The sequence below is a fragment of the Corapipo altera genome, unplaced genomic scaffold (assembly GCF_003945725.1).
Source record: "Corapipo altera isolate COAL_440 unplaced genomic scaffold, ASM394572v1 175, whole genome shotgun sequence".
Classification (NCBI taxonomy): domain Eukaryota; kingdom Metazoa; phylum Chordata; class Aves; order Passeriformes; family Pipridae; genus Corapipo; species Corapipo altera.
The window spans coordinates 2,683,271-2,703,852 of NW_020884942.1; the positions used below are offsets into that span (position 1 = coordinate 2,683,271).

Genomic DNA, 20,582 nt, shown 5'->3' on the forward strand with positions numbered 1-20,582 from the left:
GAGTGTTTGGTCTCTCTCTAAAACACAGTCAACAAAGGATAAGAAGCAATTCCTTTGCAGATGACCCTGTTGTCCCAAATACCTGTTTTGGCAGTTGTCAATGCTATTAGCAGCTTTGATTTCATCACCACCCCCTCGCCCTCACAAGTTCGTTGGGGCAAGGAGACTCGGAAATTTCAGGTAAAAACATTTTGGTCCCACACAGAACTCTTGTCACAAAACCATTTAGGCCATTGGATGCTGTGTTTAATTTGTTGTCTGAAAAAGCCACAAACATAATTTTACTTTTAGGAATATGCAGGGAGACATTTCTTAATTTTCTGCTGCTCTTGTTTTTTTAGAACTGCTCTGTTCTACATTGTAATTTTGAAAACAAATCATATCTGGTAAAGAGAAATAGACTTTACAGCCATGGGAGAAAGCAGAATATCTGCTTTATCATGTTATCTGTGGCACAGTACAAATGATGCTCTGATCCTTGTTCCTAGGCCTGACTTCGCAAAATACATGAGAGAATAAATCGGATGTCTCTGCTCATCCTGTGCCTGCCACTTCCTAGTACTGAATTCAGCTCTGGCAACGCATGTCTCAGAGTCCACCTACAGCACCAGGGAGTGCTTGGAGCAGCTGCTCATCACAGCTTGTAGGATGAAATTGGCACAAAGGCTAACACAGACAGGAAAACCAGAAGATGCTGGATGAGATTAAAAAGTTGCCTGCATTTAGAAGATTTGTCATGATTAAAAGCTGGGGGGGGGGGGGGGGGGGGGGAGGAATACTGCAACAGTAAGACAAAGAAAACCCATCAAATCAGAAAGCAAAACAGCTCTTGCTGCCAGGAATGGGGGCTGAAAATTCTAACAGTTAGTTTTAATACTAAAATGAAACTCCAAACAGGGCAGATCACTGAAATAAAATATTCCTTAAACTTGGCAAGACCAAAGCAGACTTTAAAGCCACTGAAAAAAGGTGAAGGATTGTGTCTCTACATGACTAACCATGACTTTATACTTATTGCTGTTTTCCTACACAAACACTAGCTGTTGTCTCTGCCAACTGTCTGCATAATCACCACATTGTATTTTTATTCACAATAATCTCTTTGAAAATCTTTCCATGTGGTTGGTTCTTTTTGTTGTTGTTTTTTTTTTTCTAGGGTTGGGGGTTTAGTTTGGGTTTTTTTTTTCATTCTTCTAATTTGTCGTTCAAACGTGTGACTAAATACTGAGATACTGACATGCTGATGCCAGATTTTGCAAGAAGGGTATTTGCTTGCCAGAAAGGTATCTTATTTATTCTAGTGAGCTGTCATGATTCCTTGTCTGACTGACTTAAGAGTTGACTTTCCTATTGCAGTTTTAAGGTAATTTTGGACCAGAGAAGACAGTTTGCCTTTGCCAGACAATGCTGCATAAAGGCTCAGGTGCAAACAACTGCACAGCCATATGAAGATTTTTGTACAGCCTTACATATGTTACGCACCTCTAGGGTTTCTATAACGGAGGAAGATTCATACATTGAACAGGTTGTTGAAGGGTGAATGCTCTTAAACCTAAGGTTAGGGGTTAGGCATGAGACCCTCAAGACACAGCCACCAGCTGAAAAGCTGGTGACTTCCAAACCTCTGTGGTGGTTCCAGGATGGTTTTTCAGGTGCTTTATGTCCCTTTCTGCAAGCTGAAAGGGTGCAGCAACACCACACTGCCTTGGGGGGTGTACCACAAGTCTCTTCATTCTCTGTAGGCGATACAGGGGCACGACTTCTCTGAGGTACTGGCTGCTGTGCTGAAGAACTTAACAGCAACTTCGGCTTATCTTTCTAGACTTGTAAAAGATAATGTCCTTCAGGGCTTACACACTGTATTTCCCGCAATATTACTTCCTGCTTTCAGCTAGGATCTCTGAGAAACTCTCAGCAAATACCTAATTGTTGAAGGGACTAGATAAATTGTTGAACGGACAAGAGGTAACGCAAGGAAGAAAAAGGGGGTAAAAATAAAAGGAAGTGGGCAAAGACAACAATAGATAGATAAACCCAACCTGTGAACTACTGTGAGCTATGGCTTTTGAGCTTCTTTGGCATTAAATGCTCCCGTGGGATGAGCCCGTTCAGTGGCATCTTCTGACGCTGCTGGCCCCTCCCTGGCTGTGCTGAGCAGTGCACTCGCTGTGTGTCAGGCTGCCCTCTCTCTGCGGCAGGCAGGGCTGCACTGTGGCTGAAGCCCTGAAAACGGGCATACTAGGCCTGAGGATCACAAAACAAAGTAGGAAAGGGGGATGTGACAGATTAGAAATGAAAGTCAGAAAATTTCTGGAGCAGAGCAAAGGAGCATCAGGTACTCCTGCACCTTCATTTTTTAAAGTGTTTAAGTTGACAGGCACATAGAGTAACAAATCCTCAAATGTCTCATTTTTCCAAGGGAGAAAAAAAATTGGACAAGCACTGGCCTGTGACAATAAGGGAATTTAAAGCAATTTTTTACTCCATCACTTATTAAAACTGATACCACTTAGCATTAAGTATTCTTTATCCCCACAGGAAATGTATTTTCTGCAAGGCAAAGTAAAAAACCTACAAGCTGCTTCTTACAAATGCAGCATGTTCTTTGGCAGGTCAGTCCATCTGGAATGACTAGCTCTGATTACAGGGAGAAGGGCTTGAACCCACCAGTTTTTATTTGTGAAGATTCTGTAGCCTTTTGCAAGGGGTTCAGTATTATCCTTGCAGGACAGGCATGGAGCAGCAGCATACCCCAAATCAAGTTTTTATTTGTAAAATAGGAACATTAGTCACGGTACTACCCTCAGGTTTACTTTAGTAGTTACTTCTGGTTATGGTGTTGCTGATCTCAGGGATCATGGATATGGTGTTGCTGATTTCACCTAGTTTTGCTGAAGCTGCTTATTTTCTAGTACTATCAGATTCTGAACCAAATGTTACAGTTTTAAAATCTGAAGAAGGACCTTTAAAATCTGAAGAAGGACAATAAAGCACAACTTAAAGAACATCCCCCCACCCCACCCCCAAATTAATGTAGTGAAAGAACCCAGAAAGCAGTATAACTTATGGTAGAATATCAAAAACCACAGTATGTCATTCTTCCCCTGCACATAATTATGAAAAAGACACCATTATAGTAAAATTCAAGAAGATGTGAAAGAACCGTGGAAGTGTATAGAAATGAAAAACATGAGTTGAATAAGCCACAGCTAACAAATAAGGGTGGACCATTAAATAGTATGTAAACCTTGGCAAACAATCCAGTATTGCTTCGAGTATTTCAAGATTAAGAACAAAAGAGACCTTTGGCTCCTCTCATCCAATTCTTCCAACAATGAAGACCACTGAAGTTCACCACCTTAGCCTTATGTTGAGTCCAACTTGTCTAAAGCTTGCCTTCTAAGAAAGCACCTTGTATGGTCTGGCAGACATCAGGGGGGGTGTGATTCAATAACTTCCTCAGTTTATTTTCCTAAGTATTAACCAGTTGTACCGCATTTTGAAGGGTTTTTTTTGTGGACAGAGATTTACATCACTTAATTGAAAAACATGTTTTATTACACCTTTAAAAATGTAAGACTGTTACCTCAGAAAGCAATAGGATAAAAACCTTTATTGTTCCACCTTCGTCAGAGTTCATTTTCTATGGATATGCATTTTTGTAACATAATTTTGTTACATTAGAAACTTTAGCTCCTCAGAGGCTTAATGTGGAGTAGCAAAAAAACCCTTCAAAACCAATTCAGTCCCACATCTTCAAGTAATATACCACTTGGGCACAAGGAATCTCTAGTATTACAATCAGCTAGATCTTCCACCTCCTCCCTTTCCTGCGTTCTTTGTCCTCAATTCATGCCAAGCTTTCACCAGTGGTTCTCTGTTCTTCCATATGAGCTCATGGCCATAAGTCACGTACCACCTGAGAAAGAAAATAATAGTTAAAATTAATGGCAACTTTTCTTTGCATCTGAGAAAGAATAGGTTGATCACTAAAACCAAGTACAAGCTTGGTATAGAAGACAAGATAAACTGAGGCACAAAGAACAACATGCTTGGAAAGTGGCAGGTAAGCCACTTGTTCTCTTGACTCCAAACAGTTTACTTTGTGTTCTTGCTTATTTCAGTCCTGAGAATGAATAGTTTTTTCATGCCTTTAGTCTTGTGATTTTGTGATTTCTTAAAAAGACACATAAAACTACCTCCACTTAGGAGACTCTTAAAACAGTTCTGTTGCTTGTGCTAATCCTTACTGACAACACCAAATAAAAGTGGTTTTCTCCTAAAAAAATACAACTGCCCCATAATGAACAGACACATTCCACTCAGTGAATTTTCTTCTATAAGCATCTAAATGAAGATTTAATCTATCTAAGTGTTCTAGCTTAATTTATATTCATAGAGAACTATATATTCTGATATATGAATATCAATATAAGTGATAAGGGAGGTTATGGTGCAGAGGAGATGCATGAGGAGAAGCAATCACATGGAAATAGGTTGAAGGCTCTCCCACAAGCCTGACTCCACATCTGAGTCCTGAATAACAAAAGCACTTTTCTCTGAGGGAAACTGGTCACTTTCCAAAGCAGACAATTGTCTGGGAGGCAATATATAAAAAATACTTTGGCCATTCAACATATGCCCTAAATAAAGGCCCTGTTTTAGGATGAAGTAACCAAAATGATCATAGAGTAGAACAAACAGGTAAAACAGTGTAGGTGAGGAAAGCAAGAGACTTGTCAACTCAAGACAGTTTTTACTGCAACTGCTATCCTTTTTTAGTATGTGAATCTGCATTATAATGCAGATTGTTCATTCACTTGTGATGCCAGAGAAGGGGAGGAGACAGTGCAGCACAGAACTTACTGACACCAAAGCCAAGACATGGCAAACACTTTGGTCTACAAACTGGTTTGCTGTTAAATCTGGCCTAGTGAAATCTCAGGCAGGCTTTTCAAATGCCTACCTAACATGTTTAAAAAGGCTCTTAGCAATCATGTGCCAATTAAGACAACGCTGCAATTGGGTTGAAGGGAAAAAGCTCGTAATGTAGTTGAAACATGGAACAATACAGAACTGCTTCCTACAAACTTGTTTCTAGTAGTTCTTACTAATTAGGAAAGGTCCACACAAAGGCAGCGCAACAACACTGAGAAAACAGCAGTACAGGCTGCCCAAAGGAATTTGGCCTGTGCTTATATTAACTCTGTAGCTCTCTCTAAATTGGCAATTAGAGGAAAAACACTGAGACAAAGGCATTTTCTTAGCTGTTTATAGTTATTTTAATTTGTCCATGCTGTTTCGTGAGAATCTTTTCTGCCTTGTGACTCTCTTCAATGTTCTGGGAAGAGCTGGACAGCTAACCAGCTCAGGTTATGGTGACAGGAAAACCTTACATGTAATCTATGATTCTAAGGCAGTTCAGCTCAATTCTTCCAGTCCTAAGCCTCTGTTAACAGCATTTTCCACAGAATTTTATAGCACTACAAGAACAACAGTGAGTTGTTGTATTCAATGCTAGTTAAGAAAACTTTCAAAAAAACCCACTGTACTTCGGCAATAGTAGGAAGTAAAGAGGAAAAAATACAGGATTGATTTAAATACAAAACAAGCAGAAGTTAGTAAATACAGACTTACATTCCAAAGAGAGCTCCCCCAAGGTGTGCAGCATGGTCGAAAAGTCTCCAGCCTAAAGCAAGTCCTGCAGTGTCAAATGCAATTATGGCTTTTAAAGCCTAGAAAAGAAGAGAACATGGAATGGACAGGACCAGTCACAGCACAAAAAATGGCCACTTATAACAGTTTTCTATTCTGGCACAGAGCAAGTATTTGGGATCAACAAACATCCTATATATTTTATATCAAATGAATCACTATAAAAAATACATTGTTTTAAAACAACATACTCATTCCTCAGCTGTACTGTGCTGTGAAAATAGACCTGAGCATCTACAGAATAGTGCAGGGTAGGAATGTGTCCTTTTCAAACAAAATACATTTCAAATTCAGGTCAGGAAAAAGACAGAAGTTACTTGAAAGAGTATATGCTATAAAAGACACTACAAAACATGTAATTGCAGCATTCTCATTCTCTAATTCTGATGTAGATTTATGTGCATCTGTCCTCCCAAACTCAACCCTCTAGTGGATGGAACATGTGGGGCAGACCCTGTTATCTGACATAAATTGATCATCACACTCTAGTTCTAAAGGGTATGTTTGTTAGAAGACAGAAAATCAGGATGACAGTTAACATGAGCAATGGTGTACCATCCTCAGGAGACATAAGCCACCATAACTGTCAATACACAAAATTTTACTAGATGGCCCATTTCATAAAGACCAACAGATTTAATGTTAGGATTAAATGTTACTTTAGGCAGGAATTCTTTCCTTTAAAATATGTATTAGAATAACAGCTCTATTGCTACATTGGCTTGTTTATTTTAGAAGCCCATTACAGTATAGGTAAGGTAGGCTAAAGGAGTATGTAAAGTTACATACAATTACATAAAAGGGCTAAAATTATTCCTACCTTTCTACTGCAATAGCCAATATTGCTCTTGCTCTGCTGTTGCAATGAGTACTTGATCATGGCAATGCTCTCTGTGGCTCTGCCAATATTTCTACCCTGGCCATCTTTTCTTAGAAAAATACCATTAAAGGGTAGCATGCAAAAAAACCACTCAAGCAGAAGTGCAAGGAAAACACAAAGGCTAAATCTAAGAACACTTGTTCAAATATGTAAGCTTCCCTTACAAAAAGTATTAAATCTCATGATCTTGGAATGACGTGGCTTAACTGCTTTAAGCAGTAAAACAACTTTAAGTACAGGACCAAAGATGATTAACTTATTAAAACAAGTTAAGATCTACATAAGAAGCTTTCCTTAAATGTGGAAGTGGATGTGCATAAAAGAACTTAATGAAACAAAAAAAAGAGTCCCAGTACTACACACGAAGGAAAGTTTCAGTGGTCTATTATTAATCCCACAAGTGTTCTTAAAAGCATCAAAAGATGATATCTAAAAGAGGAGACAAATATTCCTCCAGGGCTGGAATGTTATCTCCCATGAGAAATGAAGTTTTTCTTTAAAGGCAGTGTGCCAGTATTAGATTAGCCTGTTCCTAGTGCTGCTACCAAAAATATCACTCATCAGAAAGAACAGGATGTGTATGCAAGGTTTCCTCAGACAGGCAAACCTGATGCCCTCCCAACTTCTTTCACCTCTTGGGATCAGATTTGAAACAGACCCATGGATGATGGGATTTAGGACAACTCTAAATTCACTCCACACTGGTGTAGTGACTTCCAGGCTGCAACAATTCTGATTGGTCCCCACGACTTTCATGACCTGCACTCTCTTTCAAAATAAAATTAACAGCCTAGAAACACAAGTGAAGAGGACACCTGCTCAGATATTGGAGAGGTATGGGGAAAATATTTAAAGAGTAGAATTTCTTTGAAGTTCAGTGGCACTTACGCTTCCAGCTGTAAATGTGAACATTGGAAGAAGTATGATGGCCAGTTTTGCTTCGGGCATCTTTGTACATACGGCTGCAAGGACAGTCATTATAGCTCCTGACTGTAAATACATTAAAAGACATCAAAGTAAGCTGAGATGTTACACAAAGGAAAAATTATTTTCCTGCATATGAACCCCTTTTCCTTTTGGGCTTTTATTTTCAAATGCAGCCCTGTGGTAATACTCAAAGTACAAAGCACCACAGCAAAGTTCAAAATAAAAATAAACCAAGACAGCATTATTTCATTTCAATATCTGAAATTTTAAGTACTGGAAAAAAAATATCCCTCAAATGCTCTTACATAATTAAGAAATACCCACCCCCACCCCTGTTTTTAAGATAACAATTTATGTAAATGTGCTTTCACCCAAGTAAGCCCTGGAAATCTAACATAGATTAACCAAATGAAGGGAATAATTCTGAAGCTTGTACAAAATCAAGGAAAATAACAGATGGACAGGGACAAAAATCTTTTGTCAATGAAACAAGTAATTCCATGAACTGTACTAAATTGACCATGGGTTTTTGTATCCATAAAATAATCACAGTGGAAAGACTCTGAACACAGTAAACTAATGCAATGTGTAGCAATTTCAGTAAGTTCAGATCAGTAAGACTAAGGGAAAGTGACTTGCTCCAGATATAGTTATTCATAAGATAAAGGGACAATACACAACACTTCTAAAAATTCTAACTGCTGCACAGCTAAACAGATTTTTTTTTTTTTAATTTCAATAGAAAAATGAGAATCTGACTTTTGGCTTTTATCAAAATTATTTAGCAAAGTAAGTTAAGAAGCAAATGCCTATGTTAATCTCAAGCTTAAAGCAAGTTAAGTGTTTCAAACGTTCTACTACTAAAAACACTTGTAAAGAACTCGCAACCACAAGAGCTCCTCAGCCTGCCTCACATCTTTCATCCAGTGAGATTTTTGGCAGGAGTGCTGCCCTTCCTGCACAGCATGCCCTACAACTTTCACTGGGATCACACACTGAGTTTGATTGTCTGATTACATACCTCTTTCTAAAGTATTCTATTTTCAATTAGAGAAGACTGATACACAATTATGAAATACTGTTTCTGCAATAAGTTACGTAACTGATCTGCTCAGACACAAGAGGTCCTGCTGTTAAGGACTCATTTACAACCCTTAGCATTAAGTGGCATTAATTCTGGGTGGCTGCTGCAGCAGAATCAAACATACTGGATGAACAGGAGAACCAGTTCTTGCCTGGGTACTTGATTTTGGTTAACCTTCCTAATTTTCATTATTTCACATATATTCTTGGCTTTTAAGCAGGTTAAAGAACACAGCAGACTTTCAAAATGGCTTCAGAGATCACTATAAGGTCTCTCACATTCCAAGATACTTACAGCTCCAAGGGACGGTTCAAACCTTCCAGTGGCCATTTTAGCAACATAACTGACAAAAGTGGAGATAACCCCTAAAAAAGAGAAATTACTATTGGAAACAATGCTAGCAATGCAGACAAGCATCAGAAAGCACAAACTAACTGTCACCTTTTCTCACAAAACTTACATAAGTCTGTATTTTGGTAGCAAAGCATGAATTAAAAACAGACATGGTTTTATCATGGTATTTTGAAGCCCAGTATCCTAAATCTACCAAAAATCTGTATAACAGCAAAGTACTGCTTTTAATATAGAACAATGGCCATCAGTCATCATACAACTGTTAACCATGCACACTCTTTACTTGCATGAATACATATTTATATTTTTCAGTATATATTTTATATATTACCAGCAGAAAGATATACTGCAATGAACTGCTCGCATCCCAGAAGAGAGACAATGCTGCTGGAAAAACTCCATAAAACATACATATTTGCTGCCATGTGGAACAGAGAGAAGTGACTAAACGTGGAGAGCAGCATGGGAGAGCACAGGGCTTCTACAAAAGAGAGAAAAACAATGAACATAAAGAAGTCAGTGCTTTAATTTGCTTCAACTTACATGTCAACTTGCATGCAAACTAGACATTTATCAAGACATACTGGGGCTAATTATGCTTAGATTCTCAGATACAAGCTACGATATAAACCCAGAAATAGAACAAATTTCAAATTCCGTTCAACACCTTTGGAAAGGTAGAACATACACTCCAGAGATAGGCAAGCTGCACAGTCTTAGTTACTTACAGGGGATTGTTTCACAGAAAACATTTATCTTATGACATGTGCCCTATGTTTTGAAAAAGGAAAAAAATATATTTGTATATGTATATAGTGAAAGATTTTTAATATATAAGCAGCTATATAAAATTAATTTACTACAGAGATGAACTCATAAATCAAAATCAGTTTTATTTTCAAAAAGCTACTAGCTCTCCTCACTGAAACAACAGCCCTGAAAATGCAAACAAGCCAATTAGCAGGTTTTAAGGTCAGCATTATTTAAAACATGAGTGTTTGGGGTGACATGCTCAGATCTGGATAACAGCTATCTTTAGCTTTGGAGCCCGTAGGGGAACTGGTTGAATTTCCACTTTTTCAGCAGAAATTAAGAGGATAGCAGGAAGTACTTTCTGAATACATTTGTCTCATCCTTTTAGTTCTTTGCTGTAGAAACGAAAACCAATTGTTCTGCTACTAAATACCAGTAACTTGCTTTCCTAAGTTAACCTCTTCAATACATTTCACACACAGTGAAAGAAAAGTCTGTGCTTAGTTTGTTTTTTGTTAATGCGACTCAAAGCTTTGAAACAAGGACCACATACACAACATACAGACTAATGTTTGTCTACGGACAAAAGTGTACATGCATGTGACTGATGACTTCTATCTGCTCCCACTGAACATTAAAGTAATCATTTTAAGTCTAGTTTTTGAATGGCATTATGTAATACAATTTATTTTCCTTCTTCCTAAAGAGTGGCTTGATTTGCACTCTGTCCAGCAAAGCAGCTGGGGTTCGAATCACTGGGAGGAGTGCCTCTTCACCTTCACACAGGTAGGGGCTGCATCCCACTGAATGCAGGAAAAGGCCAGAGAGCAAGCAACAGTTTTGGTGTTACAATATTTAGAAAAGCACCAGTTTTTTAAGACAAAAGTTTGTCTTAAAAAATCAGATCCATTGCTTCTAATTTTTCCCCTTAACCCATCTCCTGCCCAGACAGAACGATGTCTTTGGGCACGACTGAGATTGCTCGTGGGTGACGGAGCTACAAGTCAGCCATGTGCCACCTGAAGCTTCTGCAGAATGATCAGACCTTCTATTATATCCCTATGGAGGAAAGTCACTTAAATTACTGTTCACTTACTGGAGGATGGATTTGAGGTGAAATATGTAAACATAATCCGTCGCATGCCGGGCAGCCTCCACAAACAGAATACAAAGGCATTTGCAGCTATAATACCTATTAAGAGGGAAAAATAAGTATAAAAGCAAATTATGAATGTAACACACTATAGTGCTTACTGTAAACAAGTATTTAAAAGGAAGCCTACAAGAATTATACTTTTTATTCACAATTCCATAAAAGCAGTATCCACTTCTTACTTTGCATAGTTTAGAAAAAGCAAAGAAAAATACTGAAAGCTACATTTACATAGTGGAAGTCTTTCAGAAAAAATGACATTTAATTGCAACTGTTTTAACATAGTGTAATGAACACAATACTCCAGAAAAATCTGTGCTGAGAACATTCAAGCTGTGGTTTCAAACTCCTATTCCACTGCAGAATCAACGAAATAGGAGCCAGCTAAGAGGTCCCATTTCCTGCTCATCTAGCTTTTTATTCTCCAGTGGCACTGTCTGCTGCACAGTTTCATTTAACTGCATAAGGGAAGAAGACTGTGGGAGCCCTACAAACACACAGTATGCATCCTATCCATTTTTGGGAGAGGGAATTGTAAAGATTCTGCTTAGAAATCAAGCATAGAAAGTTGAACTGGCATTGCTAGGGCATAATCACCTTTGGGAGACAGCAAATGCACAGCTTTTTACTTCACAGATGTTATTGAAGTCTTTATTTTAAATAAGAATACTTACTTTAAATAAGAATGTAATTTATTAGAAACATAATGACAATTTATTATTTCCTGTTTAAAGCACCTTCCCTATTTCTGTCCAAGCAGTTATGTATTTAATATGTTTTATAATAGCTAGAAATACTAAGGGGGGGAATAATTGTGATTCCTTTACACAACAGTATATCTCAGATAATTAGTCTCATTTGAAATTTGCAACAAAATGCAAGGACTGTGAAAAGCTTTGACACATATATCCTAGAACTAAATTTCAATAATCTCCTCTTTCAATACTCCATCCTATTGGACCATGCTCCTCTATTAGAGAAAATACTTTCCCTGAACACCAAACCAAACTGTTACAGAACTGTCAGCAATTTCAGTACAGTAAGTCCAACCCTCTTATGGCAATCAAGGTGAAGTATCTGAATGGCTCAGGCTTTACCAGCTACAATTTCTACTGCTCCTTAGATTAACTTGATGTTGAGGGACACAGAGACTGTATCAGTTTTCACTGCCCCACAGCATCTATGTCAGGACCTGCCTTGCATGTTGAAGTGATTCAAAGCATTGTACAAAACTTCCTGACAGCACTTGTTAATTGAGTGGCTTGAGATGGTTCTGGCCCGAAACATTCAGCACTTATGCAACCTCTTCTTAAACTGAGAGTCAACACTTCCAAGGCCTAGTAAGTTGGTAGAATTTTTTTTTCCAAAATGCTTCTGTAGAAAAGTTAAATGACAAAGAAATAGCACCTTAAGTAACCTTATGCTAATGATCTGCTAATATAGATTCCGTAAATATTAATGTAGAACACATAACAGCATATAGAGCTGAGCTACTTCATCTGGATTGAATCAAGTTCTCATAAATTTCTTTTCACATATCACATTTACCTTGGGGATTTCAACTGGCACTGGGCTAACCAATCAAAGCTACATTATACCAAAGGAAAGCACACAGGATAATTTTTGCTACTTTTTATACAACATGCTGCAAGCAAGTAACTATTAGGGAATTTTATTTTCACCTATCAGTTTAATACATATACCTATTCCTTCTAAAAGCATTTGCTGTTTTTCACAGTTCCCGAGAAGAATGCTGCTGGGGGAGGATTCTAGTTAATCCTCCACACTCCCTCACCTAGATCAATAGGAATTTTTTAAAGGCATACAAAAAATAGTTGGTGAGAAGGAAGTGTAGCAGAAATAGTGCATGTGCAGCTCTAAGTTTGCACATGCTTTGTGCCCAACAACCTAAACGTGGTATGAAAGCCATCTGTTTTAACATACTGTACCTGTTTGCCATATTTCTCTTCCTGTGAATGTCTAATACTTGTAAGCTAACACAAACCTGTCACAGTCCGCTGACCCTCAGTCAGGCTGTTCCACCAGCTGTTAACCTGAAACAGAATTGTTGTACATCAATGCCACCGGGAAGTATTTGCAATTTCAAAAACAGTCAATAAGGTTATGTACCTTTTTTAAGAATAGAAAGCATTTGTTTGAAGTCTGTGAAGTAAATCAGTTTCAAACTTTTTTACTTCTGATTGCTTTGGCTTTTCAAGTTGACATTTCCTTACTCAAGAAAAGTTATTTACCCTCTTCTTCATAAAATGCCCCAAATATGGATGAAGAGTTTCTTTAAAAAGAATGGACTTATATCCTTCATAAGTTTACCCTGCTTGTATTAAACAAGGATCTAGCCCATAATGCTTACTTTAGCAGATTAGCCAAAGTTAGCATAAATCCTGCCTCCACTAAGCCTCACCCTAATGCTGTCTAACATCACACCACCCACCTTTGAGAGATTCCACTTTTGTGCCAGGATCACTTTTGCAGAGGTGGCTCACAAGATGTGGAATCCATTCCCCCTTGCGTCCAGCTCACCCAGCCCTCCTCCAAGTTTAAAACCCCTGAAAAAGTTTATTTTGAGTGCAGTCAGCCCACAGATAAATTGCACCCCCCTTTCCGCTCCTCAGCTTTCAGAATCATTTTGCACAAATATTTCGCTGATAGCTCAACGACCTTCCAACCATACTGATAGTTGTCATTAACATTATCTGCAGTTTGGAGGCAGGGGAAACAATGCTGCAAGAAACAAAGCATTCACTATTTGATATCAAAGTAACAACTTCACTGCATTTCTTTTTAATTCTCTGGCACAGGATACAGATATCAGTTCTCCAGTATAAGAACACTAAACAAACATGACTTTTCTAAAATACAAGAATTAGATGCCCTCAGAAGCAACTGGGAGAATCCTGAACTCTTAAAAATAGAACTTACCCATTGAAGATGGGGATTGGCAGTTTAAGCCCATTAACAACAGGGCAGTTTTGTTTTCTTTTTTGGATAGCTAATCACCAGATCCTCCCCTTCAGGTTTTGAAGGAAAATAAAAGTATAAAACCAAAGTTATTTAAAATGTTAAGTGCTGATCATAATCTCACTTGCAGTTCACATACACCAAGCAAGAAAGCATGGTGCGATAGAGTTAATTTTCTTTCTAGCAGCTTATACATGGTGCTGTGTTTTAGATTTTTGACCAAAACAGTACTGATACCACACTGATGTTTTAGGTTTTGCTAAATGGTATTTCCACAACATGAAGACCTTTTCCATTTCTCACTCTGCCTGTGCAGTGACAGAACAGGGGACAGTGATAGGCTGGGAGGGGATACAATTGAGCAGATGAGCTGAACTAACCCACTGATATCTAAAAAGATATTCCCTACCACATAATGTAATCCCCAAAAGAGGGGATTTTAGGACATTTAACATATTTTGCTCATCAACTGGCTGGGCACTGGTCTTTCCACAGGAGATTGTGACTAACCGCCTTCACATCACCTGTTTTCTTCTCTTGTCTTCCAGTAACTAAACAATTTTTTGGTGGTTGTTTTATCTTTATCCCTTAGTTTTCTTGCTATTCTTCCTCCTTTCCTCTTTCCTCAGCCCACTGTGGGTTTGTGAGGAATATGAGTGAGCAGCTGCGTGGTGCTCAGCCACGCACCAGGGTTATCCCACATGCCCATTTCCAAAGCAGTACCAGTGTGCACAGTATACATTATAAACACAGCTCCTGTGTCCTGCCCAGGACCCTGAGCTTCTCCAGCTCCACACTCAGCCCTACTTCCCTTGGACAACCAGACCTTACAGAGTATCAAGCCTGGTCTATCACAACACACAGTAGTAACATTGAAGCAAACATAAAGCTATACATGCATGCTTAGTTTAGTTTTAAGCATACTGAATTAAAAACTAATTGACTGATACTTTTGGGATATCAACTAAATTTGTAACAAATCTCACAGTACTAATTTTGTTCTTGCTGTCCAAACTCCAAGGCATGCAAATGTCAGCTCTCAAAAAATCCCTCTAAACACTCATTTGTCAGATTTTGGAGGCTGAAAATACAAATGCATTTCAGAAGCTAGAGCACTGAAAAATCTTATGCTTAAGGTTCAGAATTTAAGCTATCTCTGTCCTCTTTGGGAGTTCATGTTCACTTCTGAGGACACTTAGACATAGCAGGAATGTTTGTTTCGGGTTTTTTTATGGTGAAAAAACAAGTGGTACCTAGTTTAGATATACAAATTCCTTTCCTGCATTTCTGGGTGAAGGCAGTATTTTTCTTTATTTTTCACTATACCTTTCACAGTGATATTGCAAGTCACGTTTTTCTGGAACTAATTCTATCAGTTTTTCTTGTAAGGAAACGCATCTGCTGTAATTTGCTGAGAATCAGTTACAAATCAGAATAATGAGGACAAATATCTGTTGCACAAATAGTGCTCACACCGGAGGAGGGATGCAGCTGTGCCTGACACTCCTGCAAGAATCCACCCACGTGGGAGCAGCCTGGGCCTGGCGCTGTGTACCTGCTTTCTGAAGTCACCTCTCTTCTGCGGCCGCATTTTATCCATCCAGTCTGCTCGAGCTTCCTCGAAGTAGGTCTGGACTCGCGACTTGAGCGACTCATATTGCCAGATGGCAGCGGACCCGAAGGCCGAGCCTGTAAACTGGGCGACACCAGACAAAGGCTCAACAACCGTTCCATCCTGGGGCTCCAGCCGGCTCATCCCAGGCTAACACCATGCACTGTGCCGGCAATGGGAGCTGAGCAACACTGATGGACAGGGATAATAGAAACTGGATAATGGAAAAGACCTTTAAGATCATAAGTCCAACCATCAAGCCAGCACCACCAACACCATGTTTACCACTAAATCATATCCTCAAGTGCCATATCCACGTTTTTTGAAGACTTGCAGGAATGGTGACTTAACTGCTACCCAGGGCAGCATGTTCCAAAGCTTTACAACCCTTTCTGTGAAAAATTTTCTTACTATCTAATCTAAGCCTCCTCTGGTGCAACCTGAGGCCATTTCCCCAGGTTTACCGAATGCTAAGTGTCACAAGATAATACTTTATCAAAGAAGTTCGCAAACAAAATGCGTAAATTAAATTATTTAAGTTCGCTGAAACTGAGTGAAACTGGGATATCTTTACAACATTTCCATTGATTTAGCCGAAGTTTCTTCGTATTATCTCAGTGTAACGGCAGAGTATTTGGCCAATAACCTTGCACCAACTTTGAGGTACTGAGAAACGAAATCCAAGAAAGCAGAATTCCACTGAGAAAGACGGAACACGCTCCCTGCCGACTCCGCTCCCCGCAGGAGCCACTTACCCCGACAGCGAAGAGGAGCGGCTTGACCAGGCGGCGCGGCGAGGGGCGGCCGGCGGCGGCGGTGGGCGACGGCGGGCAGAGACTGCGGCGCGGGGGCGCCGGGGCGGGCGGCGCCTCGGTCGCGGCCGCCGGGGGCTCCTCGGGCCGCGGTCGCGCCCGGCGGAAACCACGCCGCGGCTGCAGCAGCAGCACAGCGAGCCTGCGGGGAAAACACGCGGACCGTCAGCACCGCCCGCCCCAGCCGCTCCTTCCCTCGCCTTGCCTCCCTCCCTCCGCGCCTCGGCCGTACCTGTGCGGTCGCGGGGCCCCGGCGCGGGCCCAGCACCGCCACGCCATGTTGGCGCCTCCCCGACCACTTCCGGGGCGGCCGGGCGACATCTTCCTATGGACGGCGGGGGAGCCCCTCGGTCACCGCATCGCGCCAGGCGGCCGCGGCTCCCGGGGCCGCTCCGCACGGGGGTCGGGGGTGGGGGGTCGGGGGTTCGGTCGGGCAGCTCCGCGGGATCGAGGTAGCGCGTCCCGCCCCGGCCGCCATGTCGGGTGGGTGACCCCGGCTCTGCCGCCATGATGAGCGTGGCAGCGCCTTCACCTACCGGTCCCCCCCGGCGAGAAACGCTGGTGCTGTGTAACCAGGGGCTCAGTGATTTCACAGAATCACAGAATATCCTGAGTTGGAAGGGACCCGCAAGGACCATCGAGTCCAACTCCTGGGCCTGCACAGGGCCATCCCCACGAGTCATACCATGTGCCTCAGAGTATCATCCAAACGCGTCTTGAGCTCTGTCAGCCGTGGTGCTGTGCCCACTGCCCTGGAGAGCCTGTTCAGTGCCCAACCACCCTCTGGGAGAAAAACCTTTTTCTAATATCTAAGCTCAACCTCCTCTGACACAACTTCAGGCCATTCCCTCGGGTTCTGTGATAGAGAGGAGATCAGTGCCTGCCCCTCCTCTTCCCCTCATGAGGAAGTTGTAACTGCAGTGAGGTCTCCCCTCAGTCTCCTCCAGGCTGAACTGACCAAGTGTACTCAGCTGCTCCTCATATGGCTTCCCCTCAAAACTCTTCACCATTATCATTGCCCTTCTTTGGATACTCTCTTGTATTCTTGTATTGTGGCATCCGAAACTGCACACAATATCCAAGGTGAGGCCATGCCAGTGCAGAGCAGAACCTTCCTCAGCCAGCTGGCAATGCTGGGCCTGATGCCCCCCAGGACATGGTTGGCCCTCCCGGCTGCCAGGGCACTGCTGACTCATGTTCAACTTGCCATCAACGAGGACTCCCAGGTCCCTTTCCTGGCACTGCTTTACAGCATCTCATACCCCAGTCTGTCTTCAGGCACCCAGGTTGTCCCATCCCGGGTGCAGAATTTGACACTTTCCCTTGTTTAACTTCATACAGTTGATAATTGCCCAGCTCTGTAATTTATCAAGGTCTCTCTGCAGGGCTGAGTTAATGTATACTGTTCTCTAGAAGCCTTATGGAATAGGCAGAGCCTGCCTCCTCCTAGCCTGGGGCTCTGCCTGCAGCAGCCCAGGAGGTGGGGAGGAGGTTGGGGCTGCTGCCTCGGCCCTGCCTTGCTCTGTGTGTGGTTCCACACGATCTCACCACACCTCACCACCTTCCCTCACCTGGCTCCTCCGCCCTGCCTTACCTTGCCTCACCACTGGGCTGCTCCAGCAAAGGGTTGTGTGAGGCCGATCAGGTGCAAGACAGCTGCTCCCACCCCACAGCCTTCTCCCAGGCTCTTCCCTGTATCTGTATCAATAATAATGTACCCAGCAGTACTAGAGAAGTGATCATCCCCCTGTACTCAGCATTGGTCAGCCTGTACCTCAAGTACTTCGTTCAGTTTTTGGCCCATCACTTTAAAGAGGAGTTTGAGGTGTTGGAGTGGGTCCACCGAAGGGCAACAAGGCTCGTGAAAGATCTAGAAAACTTGTATTATGAGGAACAGCTTGAGGGAGCTGGCTTGGTTTAGTCTTGAGAAGGGGGGGTGCAGATGTGACCTCATTGCTCTCTACGACCACCTGAGAGGAGGCTGCAGTGCGGCAGGACCCATCTTTTCTGCCGCACCTGCAGTGAAGAGGACAAAAACTGAGACAGAGGAGATTCAGATTAGATACTAGAAAAAAATTTTTCCCCATTGGGGTAGTCAGGCACTGGAATTGGTTTCCCAGGGAGGTGGTGGAGTCACCCCTGGAGGTGCTCAAGAGGAGTCTGCATCTGGCACTGGGCGATGTGGTTTAGTGGTTTATGGGTTACAGTGGTTGCACTGGGTGGATAGTTGGACTGGAGGATCTTAAAGGTCTCTTCCAACCTTGATGATTCTATAATCCTGTGATTCCCCGTGCATGCTTGAGCAGGTGCCCCAGGTGCCTTGTGGTCCCCTTGATGCTGGCTGGGGCTCCTGCTCTCTGGCACTCTGCTGCTGTTCCTGGCACCATCTCCATGCCAGCTGAGCTCCGCAGGGCTGGAAAGGTGTGTTGGCAGGAAGCAGTCCCCTGTCCACACTGACACCCTCCTGAAATTAAATGCGAAAAGAGAACAGGTTTCTGCTTTGCAAATAACTTGTAGGTTTCCAGAAGCTGTGTGTGCCTTCCTGGTTATCTGTGTTGCCATAGATACCCATGGGACAACCAAGCGCTGTACATGCCAGTCACGCCTGGGCTGCCAGAGACCAGAGGGCAGAGCCTCCAAAATCAAGCAGCTGAATAAACAGTGGTTTATCTCAAGCTTGTATGGAGAGGGCGAGAGGCAGCAGTGACGTTTTGCAGCAGGAAAAGTTCCCCGTGGGTGTGAGGAACATGCTCCACGGGAGAGTGGCTGTGCAGTTTCCAGCCCCAGAGGCCACTCCATTGGCTGGAAAAGCTTGGGTGACCTGATCCAACACTGAGGCTGTGCTTTAGCAGAAGATTGGCATCAGTATGGCCCCTTCCAGCCTAAGTTATTCTATAGTTCATTGTGTGAAGGGAAGGTTAATAGCAATGTGAGAGTGATCTGCATATTTTAATTGCAAGTGGTTATGAGCCTGATTAGGTTCTTAAAAAGTTATGAAAACTTCAGGAGCCAAGTCACAAAGTCAAATTCTTTGTTAGTGGGGAGGAAACAAACTAACATTGCTCCACCTTTTTTTTCTTTTCCTAAGTAGTAGTGAAAGAGTTTGCCTTCTCAACTTAAGGTCAGACTCTGACCAGAGAAAACCTTTCTGAGCTGTGGTGGGAAACTGCTCTAAGTGGTTTAGTACTGTATTCAAATCTGCATTTTATCTCTTTCTGATTATGCTGGTGGCCATGGGTCAGCCTCAGAATTTGCTTGAACTAAGGAGTGATTAGCAGATTCAAAGCTATATAGTGCTGGTGTTAGAAATGTATATATACATATGCAAATGAAATCAGTGTGGTAACCAATGCTTTTTCTCTGGTTTTTGATGTAAAAAAATGAAAAAGAAGTAAAAGAATTTTTTAACTTTTCAGTTTCAACACTTCTACCACTCGTTTTTGCTTCCAAAAATGACCACCTTATCAGAAGTAAATTGTTTGTTTAAGTGACTTAGATATTTTTCTTTGTTAACCCTTCCTGCCTGATGTTCGGACCACATGCATTTTCACTGTTTTTAATGTTAAGATGATGTTTTTGCTCCCCCAGGGCTTGTTTTTTTTTCACTGTTTTTAATGTTAAGATGATGTTTTTGCTCCCCCAGGGCTTGTTTTTATCACATTACAGCTCTTAGTTATATATAGCCTATATGTGCACTTTGTGAGGGATGATGCTCTGGACTTTGTGTATTTATTTGGTTTTGGTTTATAGTCATTCTCCTTTGGACAGTTGCAAAGCATATTTGCTATCAGTGGTGCCATCACCTTGCACCTATAAACATGACAGCTGGTACAATCAAGTCCTGAAGGGTTGGGTGTCCGTAGTACAGGTTGAAAGAGGATGGATGTGGTGTCAGAATAAATTGTTAGCTGGATAGTCCTATGGGGTTTGTGTGGTAGCAGCAGGGTCAGGAAGGGGTGAGTGAGAGTGGTATCTTGGGGCAGAGGAAGGCAAAGAGACGAGGAAGAAGAGCAGCAAAGTGGTTGCAGAGCTGTCCCAGGCAGCCAGACCTCCTTTGGCCGGGAGGTCTGTCCTGTCAGGGTGCATGGCTGCAACAACAAACAGTTTCATTTTAGTGTGAACCACTGGAAAGGTAGCTGTCTGCATATTTCTTCATGGTGTGGGCTGCAACCTAAAACAAATGCATAAAAAATTTCAAGTGAAACAACCACTGTGAAAGTTGTAGTAATATATTTCTGTAGTGCTTTTTGGTCTGATGGTGTGTGGCACTGACAAAGCAAATTATATACCAGTGGGTGCCAGGTTAATCTGAG

General features: G+C 41.7%; 2 protein-coding genes across 2 annotated transcripts in view; one reads left to right on the forward strand and one right to left on the reverse strand.

Annotated features, from left to right (window-relative positions):
- The window catches only part of YEATS2 (YEATS domain containing 2), a 68,510-nt gene extending 67,954 nt beyond the window's left edge, over positions 1-556 (forward strand). Inside the window, exon 30 of the mRNA XM_027661996.1 lies at positions 489-556. Within this exon, the coding sequence (XP_027517797.1) occupies positions 489-519 (31 nt within the window). The 3' untranslated portion in view covers positions 520-556. The remainder of the gene's footprint in view (positions 1-488) is intronic.
- A 2,982-nt stretch (positions 557-3,538) lies between these two features.
- Positions 3,539-16,563, reverse strand: PARL (presenilin associated rhomboid like). Its single transcript, XM_027661778.1, has 10 exons — positions 16,502-16,563; positions 16,213-16,411; positions 15,401-15,541; positions 12,872-12,920; positions 10,810-10,905; positions 9,292-9,441; positions 8,901-8,971; positions 7,484-7,585; positions 5,638-5,735; positions 3,539-3,919 (listed from the first exon to the last, which is right to left on the reverse strand). Exons 1-10 carry the CDS (start codon positions 16,546-16,548, stop codon positions 3,802-3,804), a joined length of 1,071 nt encoding a protein of 356 aa, XP_027517579.1. The 5' UTR covers positions 16,549-16,563; the 3' UTR covers positions 3,539-3,801.
- Positions 16,564-20,582: the final 4,019 nt, after the last annotated feature.

Excerpts from the sequence above, each read along its gene's own strand:
- PARL (XM_027661778.1), bottom strand. The coding sequence starts at position 16,548 with ATGGCGTGGCGGTGCTGGGCCCGCGCCGGGGCCCCGCGACCGCACAG. Across the intron at positions 15,542-16,212 it reads CGCTCCTCTTCGCTGTCGGG|TTTACAGGCTCGGCCTTCGG; the intron begins GTAAGTGGCTCC and ends GGTGTCGCCCAG. Across the intron at positions 7,586-8,900 it reads TTGAACCGTCCCTTGGAGCT|TCAGGAGCTATAATGACTGT; the intron begins GTAAGTATCTTG and ends ATGTATTTACAG.